Source organism: Bos grunniens, chromosome 12 (assembly GCF_055505025.1).
Source record: "Bos grunniens cultivar Pamir isolate PY7600 chromosome 12, Bosgru_T2T1.0, whole genome shotgun sequence".
Lineage (NCBI taxonomy): Eukaryota > Metazoa > Chordata > Mammalia > Artiodactyla > Bovidae > Bos > Bos grunniens.
The window spans coordinates 74,772,502-74,789,202 of NC_141176.1; the positions used below are offsets into that span (position 1 = coordinate 74,772,502).

At 41.1% G+C, this 16,701-nt stretch overlaps 1 protein-coding gene across 2 annotated transcripts in view; it reads left to right on the plus strand.

Annotated features, from left to right (window-relative positions):
- Positions 1–16,701, plus strand: part of LOC147361911 (ATP-binding cassette sub-family C member 4-like) — a 195,923-nt gene that overhangs the window by 95,938 nt on the left and 83,284 nt on the right. For both annotated transcript variants that reach the window (XM_086330227.1, XM_086330226.1), the window contains exon 21: positions 8,657–8,807. In XM_086330227.1, coding sequence (XP_086186353.1) covers positions 8,657–8,807 — 151 coding nt within the window. The remainder of the gene's footprint in view (positions 1–8,656; positions 8,808–16,701) is intronic.

Here is a 16,701-nt window from a genome sequence, read left to right on the forward strand (position 1 = left end):
AGGACAAACTTGGGGTCACAATGACTGAATTACCAGTGAGCTCAGTTGCTCAGTTGTGTCTGGCCCTTTGCGACCCCATGGACTGTAGCCCCTTATTGCCAAATTTAGACTTAAAATGAAGACAGTAGGGAAAACCACTAGACCATTCAGGTATGACCTAAATCAAATCCCTTATGATTATACAGTGGAAGTGAGAAATAGATTTAAGAGACTAGATCTGATACAGTGCCTGATGAACTATGGACAGAGGTTGATGACATTGTACAGGAACAGGGATCAAGAACATCCCTGTGGAAAAGAAATGCAGAAAAGCAAAATGGCTGTCTGGGGAGGCCTTACAAATAGCTGTGAAAAGAAGAGAGGTGAAAAGCAAAGGAGAAAAGGAAAGATCTGAATGCAGAGTTCCAAAGAATAGCAAGAAGAGATAAGAAAGCCTTCCTCAGCAATCAATGCAAAGAAATAGAGGAAAACAACAGAATGGGAAAGACTAGAGATCTCTTCAAGAAAATTAGAGATACCAAGGGAACATTTCATGCAAAGATGGGCTCGATAAAGGACAGAAATGGTATGGACCTAACAGAAGCAGAAGATATTAAGAAGAGGTGGCAAAAATACACAGAAGAACTGTACAAATTCTTCTGTGTATTTTTGCCACCTCTTCTTAATATCTTCTGCTTCTGTTAGGTCCCGAGTCGCCAGTCCAGGTTTGATGCACGGTACTGGATGCTTGGGGCTGGTGCACTGGGACGACACAGAGGGAGGGTATGGGGAGGGAGGAGGGAGGAGGGTTCAGGATGGGGAACTCGGGTATACCTGTGGTGGATTCATTTCAATATTTGGCAAAACTAATACAATATTGTAAAGTTTAAAAAAAAAAAAAAATCTTCATGACCCAGATAATCACAATGGTGTGATCACTGACCTAGAGCCAGACATCCTGGAACATGAAGTCAAGTGGGCCTTAGAAAGCATCATTATGAACAAAGCTAGTGGAGGTGATGGAATTCCAGTTGAGCTATTTCAAATCCTGAAAGATGATGCTGTGACAGTGCTGCACTCAATGTGCCAGCAAATTTGGAAAACTCAGCAGTGGCCACAGGGCTAGAAAAGGTCAGTTTTCATTCCAACCCCAAAGAAAGGCAATGCCAAATAATGCTCAAACTACTGCACAATTGCACTCATCTCACACACTAGTAAAGTAATGCTTAAAATTCTCCAAGCCAGGCTTCAGCAATATGTGAACCGTGAACTTCCTGATGTTCAAGTTGGTTTTAGAAAAGGCAGAGGAACCACAGATCAAGTTGCCAACATCTGCTGGATCATCAAAAAAGCAAGAGAGTTCCAGAAAAACATCTATTTCTGCTTTAGTGACTATGCCAAAGCCTTTGACTATGTGGATCACAATAAACTATGGAAAATTCTGAAAGAGATGCGAATACCAGACCACCTGACCTGCCTCTTGAGAAACCTGTATGCAGGTCAGGAAGCAACAGTTAGAAATGGACATGGAAAAACAGACTGGTTCCAAATAGGAAAAGGAGTACATCAAGGCTGTATATTGTCACCCTGCTTGTTTAACTTATATGCAGAGTACATCATGAGAAATGCTGGACTGGAAGAAACACAAGCTGGAATCAAGATTTCCAGGAGAAATATCAATAACCTCAGATATGCAGATGACACCACCCTTATGGCAGAAAGTGTAGAGGAATTAAAAAGCCTCTTGATGAAGGTGAAAGAAGAGAGTGAAAAAGTTGGCTTAAAGCTCAACATTCAGAAAACGAAGATCATGGCATCTGGTCCCACCACTTCATGGGAAATAGATGGGGAAACAGTGGAAACAGTATCAGACTGTATTTTTCTGGGCTCCAAAATCACTGCAGATGGTGACTGCAGCCAAGAAATTAAAAGACGCTTACACCTTGGAAGAAAAGTTATGACCAACCTTGATAGCATATTCAAAAGCAGAGACATTACTTTGCCAACAAATGTCCGTCTAGTCAAGGCTATGGTTTTTCCAGTGGTCATGTATGGATGTGAGAGTTGGACTGTGAATAAAGCTGAGCACCAAAGAATTGATGCTTTTGAACTGTGGTGTTGGAGAAGACTCTTGAGAGTCCCTTGGACTGCAAGGAGATCCAACCAATCCATTCTGAAGGAGATCAGCCCTGGGATTTCTCTGGAAGGAGTGATGCTAAAGCTGAAACTCCAGTACTTTGGCCACCTCATGCGAAGAGTTGACTCATTGGAAAAGGCTCTGATGCTGGGAGGGATTGGGGGCAGGAGGAGAAAGGGACGACAGAGGATGAGATGGCTGGATGACATCACTGACTCGATGGACGTGAGTCTGAGTGAACTCCGGGACTTGGTGATGAAAGGGAGGCCTGGCATGCTGCGATTCATGGGGTTGCAAAGAGTCAGACACGACTGAGCGACTGAACTGAACTGAACTGAACTGAATCCTTCTTACTCAGATTTGCTGTGAGAATGAAATTAAAGTAGGCCAATGGAATAATTGAGAGGTGGGACACATGCCAAGCCTCATGAAATGTCATCCATTATTGGTATTTGGGAGGGCAGAGTATCCATGAAGTTTTCAGTGAGAATTGTACAATTTCTTCAGTATTATGAGAAATTTTGCTCTGGGTACTAATAATAAAGCAGTTTCCTAATTTTCAAATTTTTTGATTAAACAGGCTTTTAAGCAAAACCATTAACATTTTTCATAAGCATTAATTTTTTCTGTTACTTTACTGCTTTTGTGTATACTTCATTAACAATTTATTTAGATGACAGCGTGGTTTGTCAATAATAATGTAGATATTTTTCTGGAATTCTCTTGCTTTTCCTATGATCTAACAGATTTTGGCAATTTTATCTCCAGTTCCTCTGTCTTTTCTAAATCCAGCTTGAGCATCTGGAATTTCTCAGTTCACGTACTGTTGAACCCCAGCTTGGAGAATTTTGAGCATTATTTTGCTACCATGTGAGATAAGTACAATTTTGTGGTAGTTTGAGAATTCTTTGGCATTGTCTTTCTTCGGGATTTGAATAATAATTGACCTTTTCCAGTCCTGTAATTACTGCTGCATTTTCCAAATTTGCTGGCATATTGAGTGCAGCACTTGAACAGCATCATCTTTTAGGAATTGAAGTAGTTCAGCAGGAATTCCATCACCTCCACTAGATTTCTTTATAGTGATACTTCCTAAGGCCCACTTGTCTTCACATCCCAGGATATCTGGCTCTAGGTGAGTGATCACACCACTGTGGTTATCCGGATTAACTGCCTCCTGAGGATCTGTATGCAGGTCAAGATGGCAACAGTTAGAACAACAGACTGGTTCCAAATTGGGAAAGAAGTACATCAAGGCTATATATTGTCACCCTGCTTATTTAACTTATATGCAGAGTATATCATGTGAAATGCTGGGCTGGATGAAGCACAAACTGAAATCAAGATGGCCAGGAGAAATGTCTATAATTTCAGATATGCAGATAATACCACCTTTATGGCAGAAAGTGAAAAGGAACTAAAGAGCCTCTTGATGAAAGTGAAAGAGGAGAGTGAAAAAGCTAGCTAAAAACTCAAATTCAAAATATGAAGATCATGGAATACGGTCCCATCGTTTCAAAGCAAGTAGATGGGGAAATAGTGGAAACAGTGATCAAATTCATTTTGGGGGGATCCAAAATCACTGCAGATGCTGACTGTAGCCATGAAATTAAAAGAAGCTTGCTCCTTGGAGGAAAAGCTATGACCAGCCTCAACAGCATATTAAAAAGCAAAGACATTACTTCCTGACAAAGGTCCGTCTAGTCAAAGCTATGGTAGTCATGTAACAATGTGAGAGTTGGACTACAAAGAAAGCTGAGCACCAAAGAATTGATGCTTTTGAACTGTGGTGTTGGAAAAGACTGTTGGGAGTTCCTTGAACAGTAAGGAGATGAAACCAGTCCATCCTAAATGAAATCAGTCCTGAACATTTATTGGAAGGACTGATGCTAAAGCTCAATACTTTGGCCACCTGCTGTGAAAAACTGACTCGTTGGAAAAGACCTTGATGCTGGGAAAGACTAAAGGCAGGAGGAGAAGGGGATGACAGAGGATGAGATGGTTGGATGGAGTCACTGACTCGATGGATATGAGTTTGAGCAAGCTCCAGGAGTTGGAGATGGACAGGGAGACCTGGTATGCTGCAGTCCATGGGATTGCAAAGAGTCGGACATGACTGAGTGACTGAACTGACTGTGGTTTGTTAGAAATAGCTTCACAGGACAGCATCTTTCTGAGGATGGGAGATGACTGCTTTAGTCACCCTGACATCCTAACTGCTTTAGTCACCCTGACATCCTAAGTAGGCTGTTTGCCTGTACCAAGAGGCTGAACTGGAGTGGACACAGTTGAATTTCATAAGATTCAGTAGTGCACAAAATCTAGCTTTTGTACTTCCTTTGATATCGATAGACCAGTTCGTGGTACATGAAACAGAAACAGTCAAATTGATCTTCTCTTTGGACTGAATTGAATAATTTGGTTGGTTTAGTTAATTCACAGGTGTTCCACTTTTTCTTTAGTTTTCCTTTAATTCTCAGCAGTTTCATAACAGTAAGTTTTCTCAAAGAAATAGCAGAAGTTGAACAAAGAGAATAAGGAATAAGAAAATAAACATCTCAAAAAATCTTGACTTGCTGCCTAATATTTATCAATTTTTGGAAGACCTAGAATTGGGAAGAAAATACAGAGAGGACAAAACCTGTACTAAATGAGATTTATTGGTCATATTATTTCTAAAATAACTTCTTTGAACAAAATAGACCTTAGATTCAATTTTCTCTGTGGCTAGAGAAAAGCCACAGTCACTTTGTACATCATCACCACATCTAAGAAAAGCATCACCTGCTCTGGTATATCCTTGAATAGTACTCAGCTGTTCCAGGGGTTAGAATGAGTGGCCTCTTAGGGTCCAAATTCATGTGATTCTTAAGGTTCTTTAAGCCCTTAAGTCTGTAATACACTGTTCCCTCCTCCCCTGGCTGCTGTGACCAGAGCACACTGAAACGTGATAATGATGGACTTAGAGTTTATATTTGTTATCCATAAACTGGTAAGCACATTATGTACATAATCTCATTTAATTCCCACCACCATCCTTTTATAGTGTTGCAATATCCCAGCTTTACTAACATTAAAAGTGGGTGGGGGATCTTACCATCCCTGTTAATTTAGGGTGAGCCCTAAACCCTCTTGAAAATTAATAGTCTCAGATACCTCAATAGCTGTCTACTGGAATTTCCCCTCCAAGTACACGTTGTCATTTCTGCAAACTAAAGATTTGTTCTGACTTGTGAAAATTCACCATGTACTTTCAAGTGAAATACTATCCTTGAATGTTTGCATTTATTCATATGGAATAATAGACTTTTGATAGAATTCTCAAATGGTGTGCTCCAAATAGGTTATAAACGTATTAAAAAATGATTCCCCTTATTTCCTGGGGCATCAAGTCTTGGGTCACTTGTTTCTGGGTCAACACGTCTCTTGCTGTGTACACATCATTGTCTCAGTGCCATCGTGAGAAATAGTTATAGAAGCACTGGCCATGGTGCTATGTGCTATCAGATGGGCCTGAAATCCAGTCAGATGGGAGGAATTGTGTGTGTAGCTTGGATAAGGTTCCTTGGAATCCTGGGAATATGGAAGGAAGATATGAGATTGGCTTCAAGAAAGGGATGTTTATTGTACCCAGGAATATTCTATTTCCTTTGTTAGAGTGTTGACTTTTTGCTCAGATCCTATTTTTGCCTTCTACCAACTTTTGCAAAGAGTTTGAAAGAGCTGGAAATAAATAAAATATTCATAAATGTATATACATAGATACTTAAAATGTAAACCTATACATTTTTTTTGTATATATATATGTGTGTGTGTGTATTTATATAATATTTAATCCACTATAAGACTGGCTATAGTATGCCCTTCAAGTAGAAAGAAAACTCTTAGAGAACATCTATTTGAATTGTTTCAGAATTTAGGGGCATGAAATCTGAAGGACATAACCTAACTGGGGATCTTTTGAGAGCAATAGTTACTGATCTTTAATGTGTACACAAGGAAAAAGCATTGGCACAGCTCCCTTCATTTTGATCTTATGTCACTTTCCAGGTTATCCGGCAGGCTGGGTTAGTCATCAAAGGCCCTTAACTGGGTAGAAACAGATGATTGAAACTGGTGAATATTGTCCAGTCAAATAATGTGAATTTGCTAAAAAAAAAAAACACAAACGAACTGTAATTTGGATTTTTTTCCTGATTGATGTTTCAGCAGGTTTTTTCCCCTAACAACCAAAGATGACACCCCTAGTGACTTTAGTTAAGACCAGACATGGAAGGAGCTGGAAGGACCCCACCCCATGAACACGAAGGTTGCAGTAGTGTGGGATGCACATTTAAACCAGTGTTTGTTAAGAAATTGTTCATCTGTAGGTCTAATAGGTGACTCATTGGAAAAGACCCTGATGCTGGGAAAGATTGCAGGCGGGAGGAGAAGGGGACAAAAGAGAATGAGATAGATGGATGGCATCACCAACTCGATGGACATGAGTTTGGGTAAACTCTGGGAGTTGGTGATAGACTGGCAGGCCTGGAGTGCTGCAGTCCATGGGGTCGCAAACAGTCGGACACAACTGAGCAACTGAACTGAGGTCTAATATGAGAGAGATCAGACAGGCCTATTTCCCCTCATTTATGATTAGAATTTATTTCTTCAGGATTCCATCCTCTTCATTCTGAGTTTTATATTGATACCATGGCACAGATGAGAGAAACAGGGAAACCACATGGGTCTCCATCCAGATAATACAGTTTGCTTCACAAGGGCTCCTGGCCACAGAATTACAGTTCTGGAAGATTCCTCCTCCTTCTAGGCTCCTCCTCCTGCAGCTGTGGCTCTTGGATTACCTGAATACAAACCACTCCTGTCTTTCTCCATGACCTGAAGTCCTTCCTGGAAAAACTTAGGATAGTCACTTGCTCTCCCAGCTTCATGTTTCTTATCTACAAATGGAAATGATAGTTCTTACTTTTCTTATTCACAAGATAGTTGTGAAGATCCTCTGAGAAAACTGATCTGGAAGAGTTATGAAATGATAACCCGAGTCTCTGTGATACAGGCATTACCCACCCTAACCCATCCCTTAGAGATGTACCAGGGCCAGTTGCCCTGGGTGACAAGGAGGGGGAGGCCCTGGGTTGGAGAGCATGGGATGCAGGTGCTCAGGCTGAGAGGACCCAGAAAAACCAGTGTTAACTCAGACAAGCATCTCAACCTTCTCCTGCCTCCTTTTTGGTCAAAATTTGTGTCAGGTATGATTACTACCTGCAAATTATTCATGCCACTCTGTTTGTTAAACCAGCCTGTGAAATTCAGTTATCAATCTCTTCTTAGATTTCTTTTAAAAGTGTTCATATTTTCTTCCCTGTGTTTCCTCTGCCCTCTCTGCCTTGTGCAGATTGTCATGGATTTGTCTCCACCTGAGATCATAAACTTCAGAGGCCTTGACCCAGACCATGTGAATCTACACATCCCCAGTATTGACCCCACTTCCGTAGCAGGCAGACACTAAGTGTTGATTGCATTCCTATGGCCTGAAGTTGTCCATTGTGATATCATACTTTTCCTTATAAAGATGGATACTTAAAGCAGCAGCATGTAATGTTTGGTTTCTATTCTTTCTGCCATCTTTTTAGACATTTCCCAAGATAAAATCACATTATGGGATGAGATGATTAAATGAGTGTTCATAGAATTCTTGGCACAGTGCCTCATATGCAGTAAATGTCTGATAAATGGTATCTGTTGGTGTTTAATCATTAAACTTTGAAATGGACATTTTACATACTTAGCATAATGGTGGAAAGTTGGATGTACATTGGGGGCAACTTACATGTGTCATAATAGCTCATGACACGGGCTCTCCAAGTTTGTGACTTAGGCTTTGTAGTCTTGATCAAGTTGTTTTTCTTCTCTATGTACCTCAGTGTCTCTATCTGTAAAATGAGATAATACTGTTACTACATAGGATTATTGTGAGGATTAAAGAGTTAATACATGTGAAGTTTTGAATGTGTGGCCCTGTACACAGTCAGCACTCAGTAAATATTAACTATGGATCGAAACCAAAAAAGATAATTCCTACTTCCAAAGATCAGCATTTGAATTTTTCTCTACTTTTCTGGACACTGAATTTATAATCAACCACTTCTATAACCTAACATGTATAGCTGAGGCTTCTGGATTCCTCATCTGTGATACCTGCTTGCTCATCTCTAGTAACACCTGTTGACTCCTGATAGTTTGGTATTCAAGTCTTTTTCCCTAGGAGTTTTAAATATTCTCTCATCTGTTAAAAGTAGTAAGTAAGCTACTGAGTGTATCAAAGGAGCTAATACCTGAAAAATTCTCCTCATGGTGTTTGACACATGCAATAAATACCACAAGAATCGCACATTATTTTATTTCTTTGGATGGAAAAACATTCCCTATTATTCCAACACATCTTTTGGGAAAAGAGTTTAATCCTAACAAAACGTTAAAGTTTATCTTTGAAAAAAATCCTTAACAAAGACACCTCTGTATCTGTTTTCACTGTTTCAGGCTTTTTTACTTGTGATTGGTGTAGTAGGCGTGATGGTGGCAGTGATTCCTTGGATTGCAATACCTGTGATTCCCCTTGGCATCGCTTTCTTTTTTCTCCAGCGATATTTCTCAGAGACTTCACGAGATATTAAACGCCTGGAATGTGCAAGTGAGTACGGGACTCTCAGGTTGGTTTGGCGAAGTAGGCTGGCTTTCCTTTATGCCATTTTATTAATCAGACCCCTGAAATCCTGCAGACTGTCTTCTGGAATTTCTCACTAAGTTAACGTTAGGTAATTGAATATTATGGGCCCTGTTCAGTGTGGCCCTTAAGGTGGCAGGTCAGCTGTAGCTTTGTATTTTAGGACAAAGAGGTGAGTTTGCCCTGCCACATCCTGATTCCAGGGAACTGTTTACATCCTGCTTCTTGGACATTCCAGATCCACTGCCTTTCTGGGTGGAATCCTTGGGAAGAGTAGATTTTGCAGGCACTTGGGGTTCATCACTGGCTTTAAAAGAAAGCTGCATCCTAATCATCAGAGACAGTCTAGCATCTCTCTATTTCACAGAAAGGAAGGCTGAGTCACCAGATATCGACTTGTTCAAGGGCAGCTTCCCAGTTGGCACTAGTGCTAAAGAACCTGCCTGCCAATGCAGGAGACATAAGAGATACAGGTTCAATCCCTAGGTCAGAAAGATCTCCTGGAGAAGGAAATCGCAACCCATTGCAGTATTTTTGCCTGGAGAATCCCACGGACAGAGAAGCCTGATGGGCTACAGTCAATGAGGTCGCACAGAGTCAGACACAACTGAGAGATTTAGCAGCAGCAGCAGGTGAATTTGAGGATAGTGACCATCTATGTCTTGTTCATGACATACTTGTTAATAGAGCATCCACTCTATAAATACTTTTATTAAAAATAAAATACTTTATTACACTGGAACGAATATACAAGGGAAATAGGGGAATTTTCTTACCCCAGAGTTACTAGAAATGACAAGGAAAGGAAAAGTTTAGGAAAAGAAAAGGAGGTATCAGGAAATATATTCATATACCAGAAATGATACATTTGAAAAATACATTTTTTCACATACCTAAAAGATGGCAAGTAAGTTGCAGTTGTTAAATGTTTTAAAAAGCTAAGTGCTGTTATTTTCAGGTTTTTGTTTATCATCAACAGTATTTGGTAGAACACACTGTTCATATAAATGATGCTGAAATAATTCCCTTAGAAAGATTATTCAGTAGGCATGCAGTCTAGTATTCTATCTAACTTTGTAGCTTAGAATGATGGGGAACACATTTTATGACTAATCCTTCTGTTCTACAGCTATTCACAGAGGGTAGATTATATCAGAGCTTATCTCATTAATGCACAAACATATTTCATCAATATTAAAAATCATAAGAAATCATAAAGAATGTAGAATTGTTAAATGTATTTTTTTAAAGGTATAAGGACAATAGCCGAAAAGAAAGGAGGATGTTTGTATCGATATCACAAACCTTAACCATGGATAGTTACTGCTGAACTTTCCATAAACCAAGCCAAGAAGAGAAGTATATCGAGTTACATGGTTCTTAGTATCTGCTGGCAACTAAGTTGAAAAAAAAAAAAAAAAAATCTAAGTTCATCAAAACAAAGGTGATTTTTATTGTGGCATTTGCATGTTTTGTTTTTAATAATAAATTCTTAAGAGGCATTTATCCTAAGTATTTGCATAATACAGAGTGGTTGTTGGTTTCATAAAAGCTATAGAAAAATTTTTGGTCATCAGGAGAATCAGCTAAACTCCCGTGAGTTTTGGTCTTAGGAGGTGTTTGAATGGGATGCACAACAGTAGAGTCCAGGTATGTATGACGTCCTGCTGATGTGAGTTGGTAGGATGTTAGGATGCAGGGAGGCAGAAAAGGAAGTGAAGAGGTCCATCCAGGCTTCTGTAGACAAGGCCTCACATGTTTTATAATTTGAGGCTGACTTATGAAATGGCGTTGGGCTTCCCAGGTGGCACTAGTGATAAAGAATCCTCCTGCAATGCAGAAGATGCAAGAGACACAGGTTCAGGCCCTGGGTTGGGAAGATCCCCTAGAGTAGGAAGTGGCAGCCTACTCTGGTAATCTTGCCTGGAGAATTCTATGGACAGAGGAGCTTGATGAGCTACAGTCCGTAGGGTCACAAAGAGTCAGACACAACTGAGCACCATGAAATTGAGCCATTCAACAGTCTTGTTGCAAAGCAGGTCTCTGGTATATTCAAAGAGGAGTTGTTCCAGAAGTAACCTGTGACTAAGATTTATGCCTGGGGAAAGGGCCACTTCCCATCCATAAGAAAAGAAATATGGGCACTTCTTAAGGCTTTTTAAAGAGAAAGTACTGGATTTTTAAAATGTTTTTAGAAACCATCCCCAAGAAAGAGAAATGCAAAAAAGGCAAAATGGTTGTCTGAGGAGGCCTTACAAATAGCTGAGAAAAGAAGAGAAGGTAAAGGCAAAGGAGCAAAGGAAGGATATACCCATCTGAATGCAGAGTTCCAAGAACAGCAAGGAGAGATAGCAAGGAGAGAGCCTTCCTTCATGATCAATGCTAAGGAATAGAGGAAAACAATAGAATGGGAAAGACTAGAGAGATCTTGAAGAATATTAGAGATACCAAGAGGACATTTCATTCAAAGAGGAGCACAATAAAGGACAGAAATGGTATAGACCTAACAAAAGCAGAATATATTAAGAAGAGGTGGCAAAAATACACAGAAGACTGTAAAAAAAAAGATCTTCATGACCCAGATAACCATGATGGTGTGATCACTCACCTAGAGCCAGACATCCTGGAATGTGAAGTCAAGTGGCCCTTAGGAAGCATCACTAGAAAGAAAACTAGTGGAGGTGATGGTATTCCAGCTGAGCTATTTCAAATTCTAAAAGATGATGCTGTGAAAGTGCTACACTCAATATGCCAACAAATTTGGAAAACTCAGCAGTGGCCGCAGGGCTAGAAAAGGTCAGTTTTCATTCCAACCCCAAAGAAAGGCAATGCCAAAGAGTGTTCAAACTACCACACAATTGCACTCATCTCACACGCTAGTAAAGTAATGCTCAAAATTCTGCAAGCCAGGCTTCAGCAATATGTGAACTGTGAACTTCCTGATGTTCAAACTGGTTTTAGAAAAGGCAGAGGAACCAGAGATTAAATTGCCAACATCCGCTGGATCATTGAAAAAGCAAGAGAGTTCCAGAAAAACATCTATTTCTGCTTTAGTGACTATGCCAAAGCCTTTGACTGTGTGGATCACAATAAACTGTGGAAAATTCTGAAAGAGATGCGAATACCAGACCACCTGACCTGCCTCTTGAGAAACCTGTATGCAGGTCAGGAAGCAACAGTTAGAACTGGACAGGGAACAACAAACTGGTTCCAAATAGGAAAAGGAGTACATCAAGGCTGTATATTGTCACCCTGCTTGTTTAACTTTTATGCAGAGTACATCATGAGAAACGCTGGACTGGAAGAAACGCGAGCTGGAATCAAGATTTCCAGGAGAAATATCAATAACCTCAGATATGCAGATGACACCACCCTTATGGCAGAAAGTGAAGAAGAACTAAAAAGCCTCTTGATGAAGATGAAAGAGAAGAGTGAAAAAGTTGGCTTAAAGCTCAACATTCAGAAAACGAAGATCATGGCATCTGGTCCCACCACTTCATGGGAAATAGATGGGGAAACAGTGGAAACAGTGTCAGACTTTAGTTTTCTGGGCTCCAAAATCACTGCAGATGGTGACTGCAGCCATGAAATGAAAAGACGCTTACTCCTTGGAAGAAAAGTTATGACCAACCTAGACAGCACATTCAAAAGCAGAAACATTACTTTGCCAACAAAGGTTCGTCTAGTCAAGGCTATGGTTTTTCCTGTGCTCATGTATGGATGTGAGAGTTGGACTGTGAAGAAGGCTGAGCACCGAAGTATTGATGCTTTTGAACTGTGGTGTTGGAGAAGACTCTTGAGAGTCCCTTGGACTGCAAGGAGATCCAATCCAGTCCATTCTGAAGGAGATCAGCCCTGGGATTTCTTTGGAAGGAATGATGCTAAAGCTGAAACTCTAGTACTTTGGCCACCTCATGTGAAGAGTTGACTCATTGGAAAAGGCTCTGATGCTGGGAGGGATTGGGGGCAAGAGGAGAAGGGGACGACAGAGGATGAGATGGCTGGATGGCATCACTGACTCAATGGACGTGAGTCTGAGTGAACTCCGGGATTTGGTGATGACAGGGAGGCCTGGCATGCTGCGATTCATGGGGTCGCAAAGAGTTGGACATGAATGAGCGACTGATCTGATCTGATCTGATCTGAAGGCTGTATATTGTCATCTTGCTTATTTAACTTATATGCAGAGTACATCATACAAAATGAAGGACTGGATGAAGCACAAGCTGGAATCAAGATTGCTGGGAGAGAGATCAATAACCTCAGATATGCAGATAACACCAGCCTTATGGCAGAAAGTGAAGATGAACTAAAAAGCCTCCTGATGAAAGTGAAAGAAGAGAGTGAAAAAGTTGACTGAAAGCTCAACATTCAGAAAACTAAGATTATGGCAACCAGTCCCATCACTTCATGGCAAATAGATGGGGAAACAGTGGAAACAGTGGCTGACTTTATTTTTCTGGGCTCCAAAATCACTGTAGTTAGTGACTGAAGCCATGAAATTAAAAGACTCTTACTCCTAGGAAGAAAAGTTATGTCCAACCTAGACAGCACATTAAAAAGCAGAGACATTACTTTGCCAGCAAGGTCTGTCTAGTCAATGCTATGTTTTTTCCAGTAGCCATGTATGGATGTGAGAATTGGACTATAAAGAAAACTAAGCACTGAAGAATTGATGCTTTTGAACTGTGGTGTTGGAGAAGACTCTTGAGAGTCCCTTGGACTGCAAGGAGATGAAAGCAGTCAATCCTAAAGGAGATCAACACTGAATATTCATTGGAAAGACTGATGCTAAAGTTGAAACTCCAATATTTTGGTCACCTGATGCAAAGAACTGACTCATTGGAACAGACCCCGATGCTTGAAAAGATTGAAGGCAGGAAGAGAAGGGTACGACAAAGGATGAGATGGTTGGATGGCATCACTGACTTGATGTACATGAGTTTGAGCAAGCTCCAGGTATTGGTGATGGACAGGGCAGCCTGGCGTCCTGCAGTCCATGGTCTTGCAAGGGATTAGACATGACTGAGTGGCTAAACTTAACTACTGGGTTTTTTCAGTGTTTGATCTGGAGAGTCTGAGAACTTTGGCTCTACCCTTGTGGAATATTGGGATTTTTATTTTTTATTTTTTTATTTTTTTGCACCATAGTATGCTGTGAGAACATTAGACAGCAAACTATTCAGTCCAGATACCCCCTCCTCCACACTCCATATAAGCAAATGTGGTGGCCAGTAAATTAGAACTGTTTATGTTCTCCCTCAAGGTGAGGGGGGGAGGGTCTGTGCCATAAATAATACCACTGTTTTCTTGAAACAGTAACTGATAGTATGTCTTAAGGTCACTGCTGAAGGCACCAGTAAAAACAGGGACACCCGACTGCTGTATTCAGAAGGCTTAAACTTGCTTCATCCTTGTGCTCTGAAGGACTACTGACGTCTTGAGGTTTAGTTTCAGATCCTACTGCCAAGCTGCCTCTGGATGCTTAGGCTGACTTTTTTTTTTTCTCAGCTTAATGACAAGTATGTAGCTGCTTTTCATGGGTTTATTGGGTACCTATTTGCAAAAGTGAGCATAACAGCAGTCACAGAACAGTGCATAAACTCTGGATGGCATTTGGTTGCCTTTCTCTAGCTAACACTTTTTGTTTGTTTTTAAAACTTTTAATTTTGTACTGGGGTAGAGCCAAATTACAAGCAATGTTGTGATGGTTTCAGATGAGCAGTGAAGAGACTCAGCCATAAATATATTTGTATCCATTCCCCCCCAAACTCCCCTCCCATCCAGCCTGTCACATAACATTCCATGTACTGTACAAAATAGGCCCTTGTTGGTTATTTGTTTTAAATATAGCAATATGTACATGTCTATCCCAAACTCCCTAACTATCCCTTCCTCCCATCCTTCCTCCCAGAAACCGTAAGTTCATTGTCTCAGTCTGTGAGTTTCTGTTTGTAAGTAAGTTTATTTATTTCATTTTTTTAGATTCCACATATAAGGGATGTCATATGATATTTCTCTCTATCTGACATACTTAATTCAGTAAGTAATGACACTCTAGGTCTACCCATGCAGCTGAAAATGGCATTATTTCATTCTTTTTAATGGTCTAAACAACTCTTCACATTTAGCAGTGCCTGAATGATGAAGCCATATCCAAATTCTGTCTGAAAGTGTGCTGTGATCAACTAGCAATGTCTGCCACAGGCATTGCTGGCAGAAGGTTAGCATATTTGCCATGTGTATTCAGACTATGGATCCTCATGTCTGCTGTTTTAAGTGTTCTCATACCAGATTTCTAGGGACTTTATTCAACCTCAGGTGCTTAGTAAGATGTACAGTAATGACTAAGGTGGTTGGATATTAGCTAAGGAAGATTTGGGGTTTTCTGAACATAAAGTCTGGAGAAAAATATATTTAATCACACATGGGGATCCCTAACCCTCATTATTCTCCCTCTGAGACATTACAGTTGGAATTAAAAGCAAAAGCATGGGATTAAAACAGAGTTGGGTCTGACACCTGCTCTACCATTTAGGTGGGTTAATTTACTTAATCTGGGCAGGGAGTGCTCTTAATCGCTCAGTCTCTGGAAGTCTCATGAGGGTTTCTGGAGTCAGTGCTTGTCAAGTGCTTGCAGACTACTACCAAAGACACCAAAACCTTGAACATGAGGGAATTCAGAGCATAATAACCACTAGCAGGTCTCACATAGAGTGATGATAACCCACAGCAGGGCTATCAGCCAAGGGTCCTTGCATGTAGTTCTCTGCCCTCCCCCTGCCAGGGAAGATCTTCAGTCTTTGTGGGGTGTGTTCTGAATCTTCAGGGTTGTGGACACACAGCTGTCAGTCATATGAAAGGTAGGGTTACACGTGTGTGTGATTGTAGACTGACGCCTTGGCTCTTATAGGATAGTGAGCTCAGTGTTTGTGGGAAAGAGGGTATTTCACTGCCCAAGATAAGACCAGGGCCTTGATATCCCCACTTCCCTGACCAGTTAATCTTCTGTGGATACCCTCCAGTTCACTCATCCGGGAATCCTGCTCAGCCCTAAGTGGGGTTTGAAAGAAACAGCATAGATTTTCACTGTTCTGCATTCCCTTGCTGCTGCCAAGTTGCTGCAGTCGTGTCTGACTCTGTGCGACCCCACAGACGGCAGCCCAGCAGGCTCCCCCGTCCCTGGGATTCTCCAGGCAAGAGTACTGGAGTGGGGTGCCATTGCCTTCTCTGTCTGCATTCCCTTAGACCACTGTAACTGTTGGATATGAGGTGAAGTTGGTGATGGGGTCTTTGAGTTTCCTAGTGTTTAAACGGGGTGACATAGGCTTCTAGAGTTGACCCCACCCTCCCTACTGGAGAGAATCAGCTGCAGCATTGATCTTCTGACAGGGAAGCAGGTGAGGGAGGCCATGCTGAAAAGTTCTCTCCAGGACTCTCCCTGGGTGAACAGCCATGTGCTTCCTCCTCAGAAGCCTTGTTGGTGATGAACATCACAAGATTTATTGACATAGTGTTGACATCACAACATTTGCTGTGGAAGTGAGAGCCTGGTTCTAGTGAATTTTCTGTGGTCTCTGTAGTTGGACTCTTAGTCTCCTCCTTACAGGATGATGGGCTCAGACTTCACCTGCATCATCGCTGTGAGCACCCTACTTCCAGATGTACTGAGTTCTGTGGGTGAGTTGGCATACCTGCTGGGGCTGCAGAAAAGGCCTGTGCAGAGCTCCCAGGCTTTCTTATTTGGAGCATGAGCTCAGTCTGTGTTCATGTTGCACTTACAAGTACAAAGTTATAGGAAGCTAAAATAAAAAGTTAATAGGATGGACAGAGAGACCAATGTGGATGCTGGAATAAGACC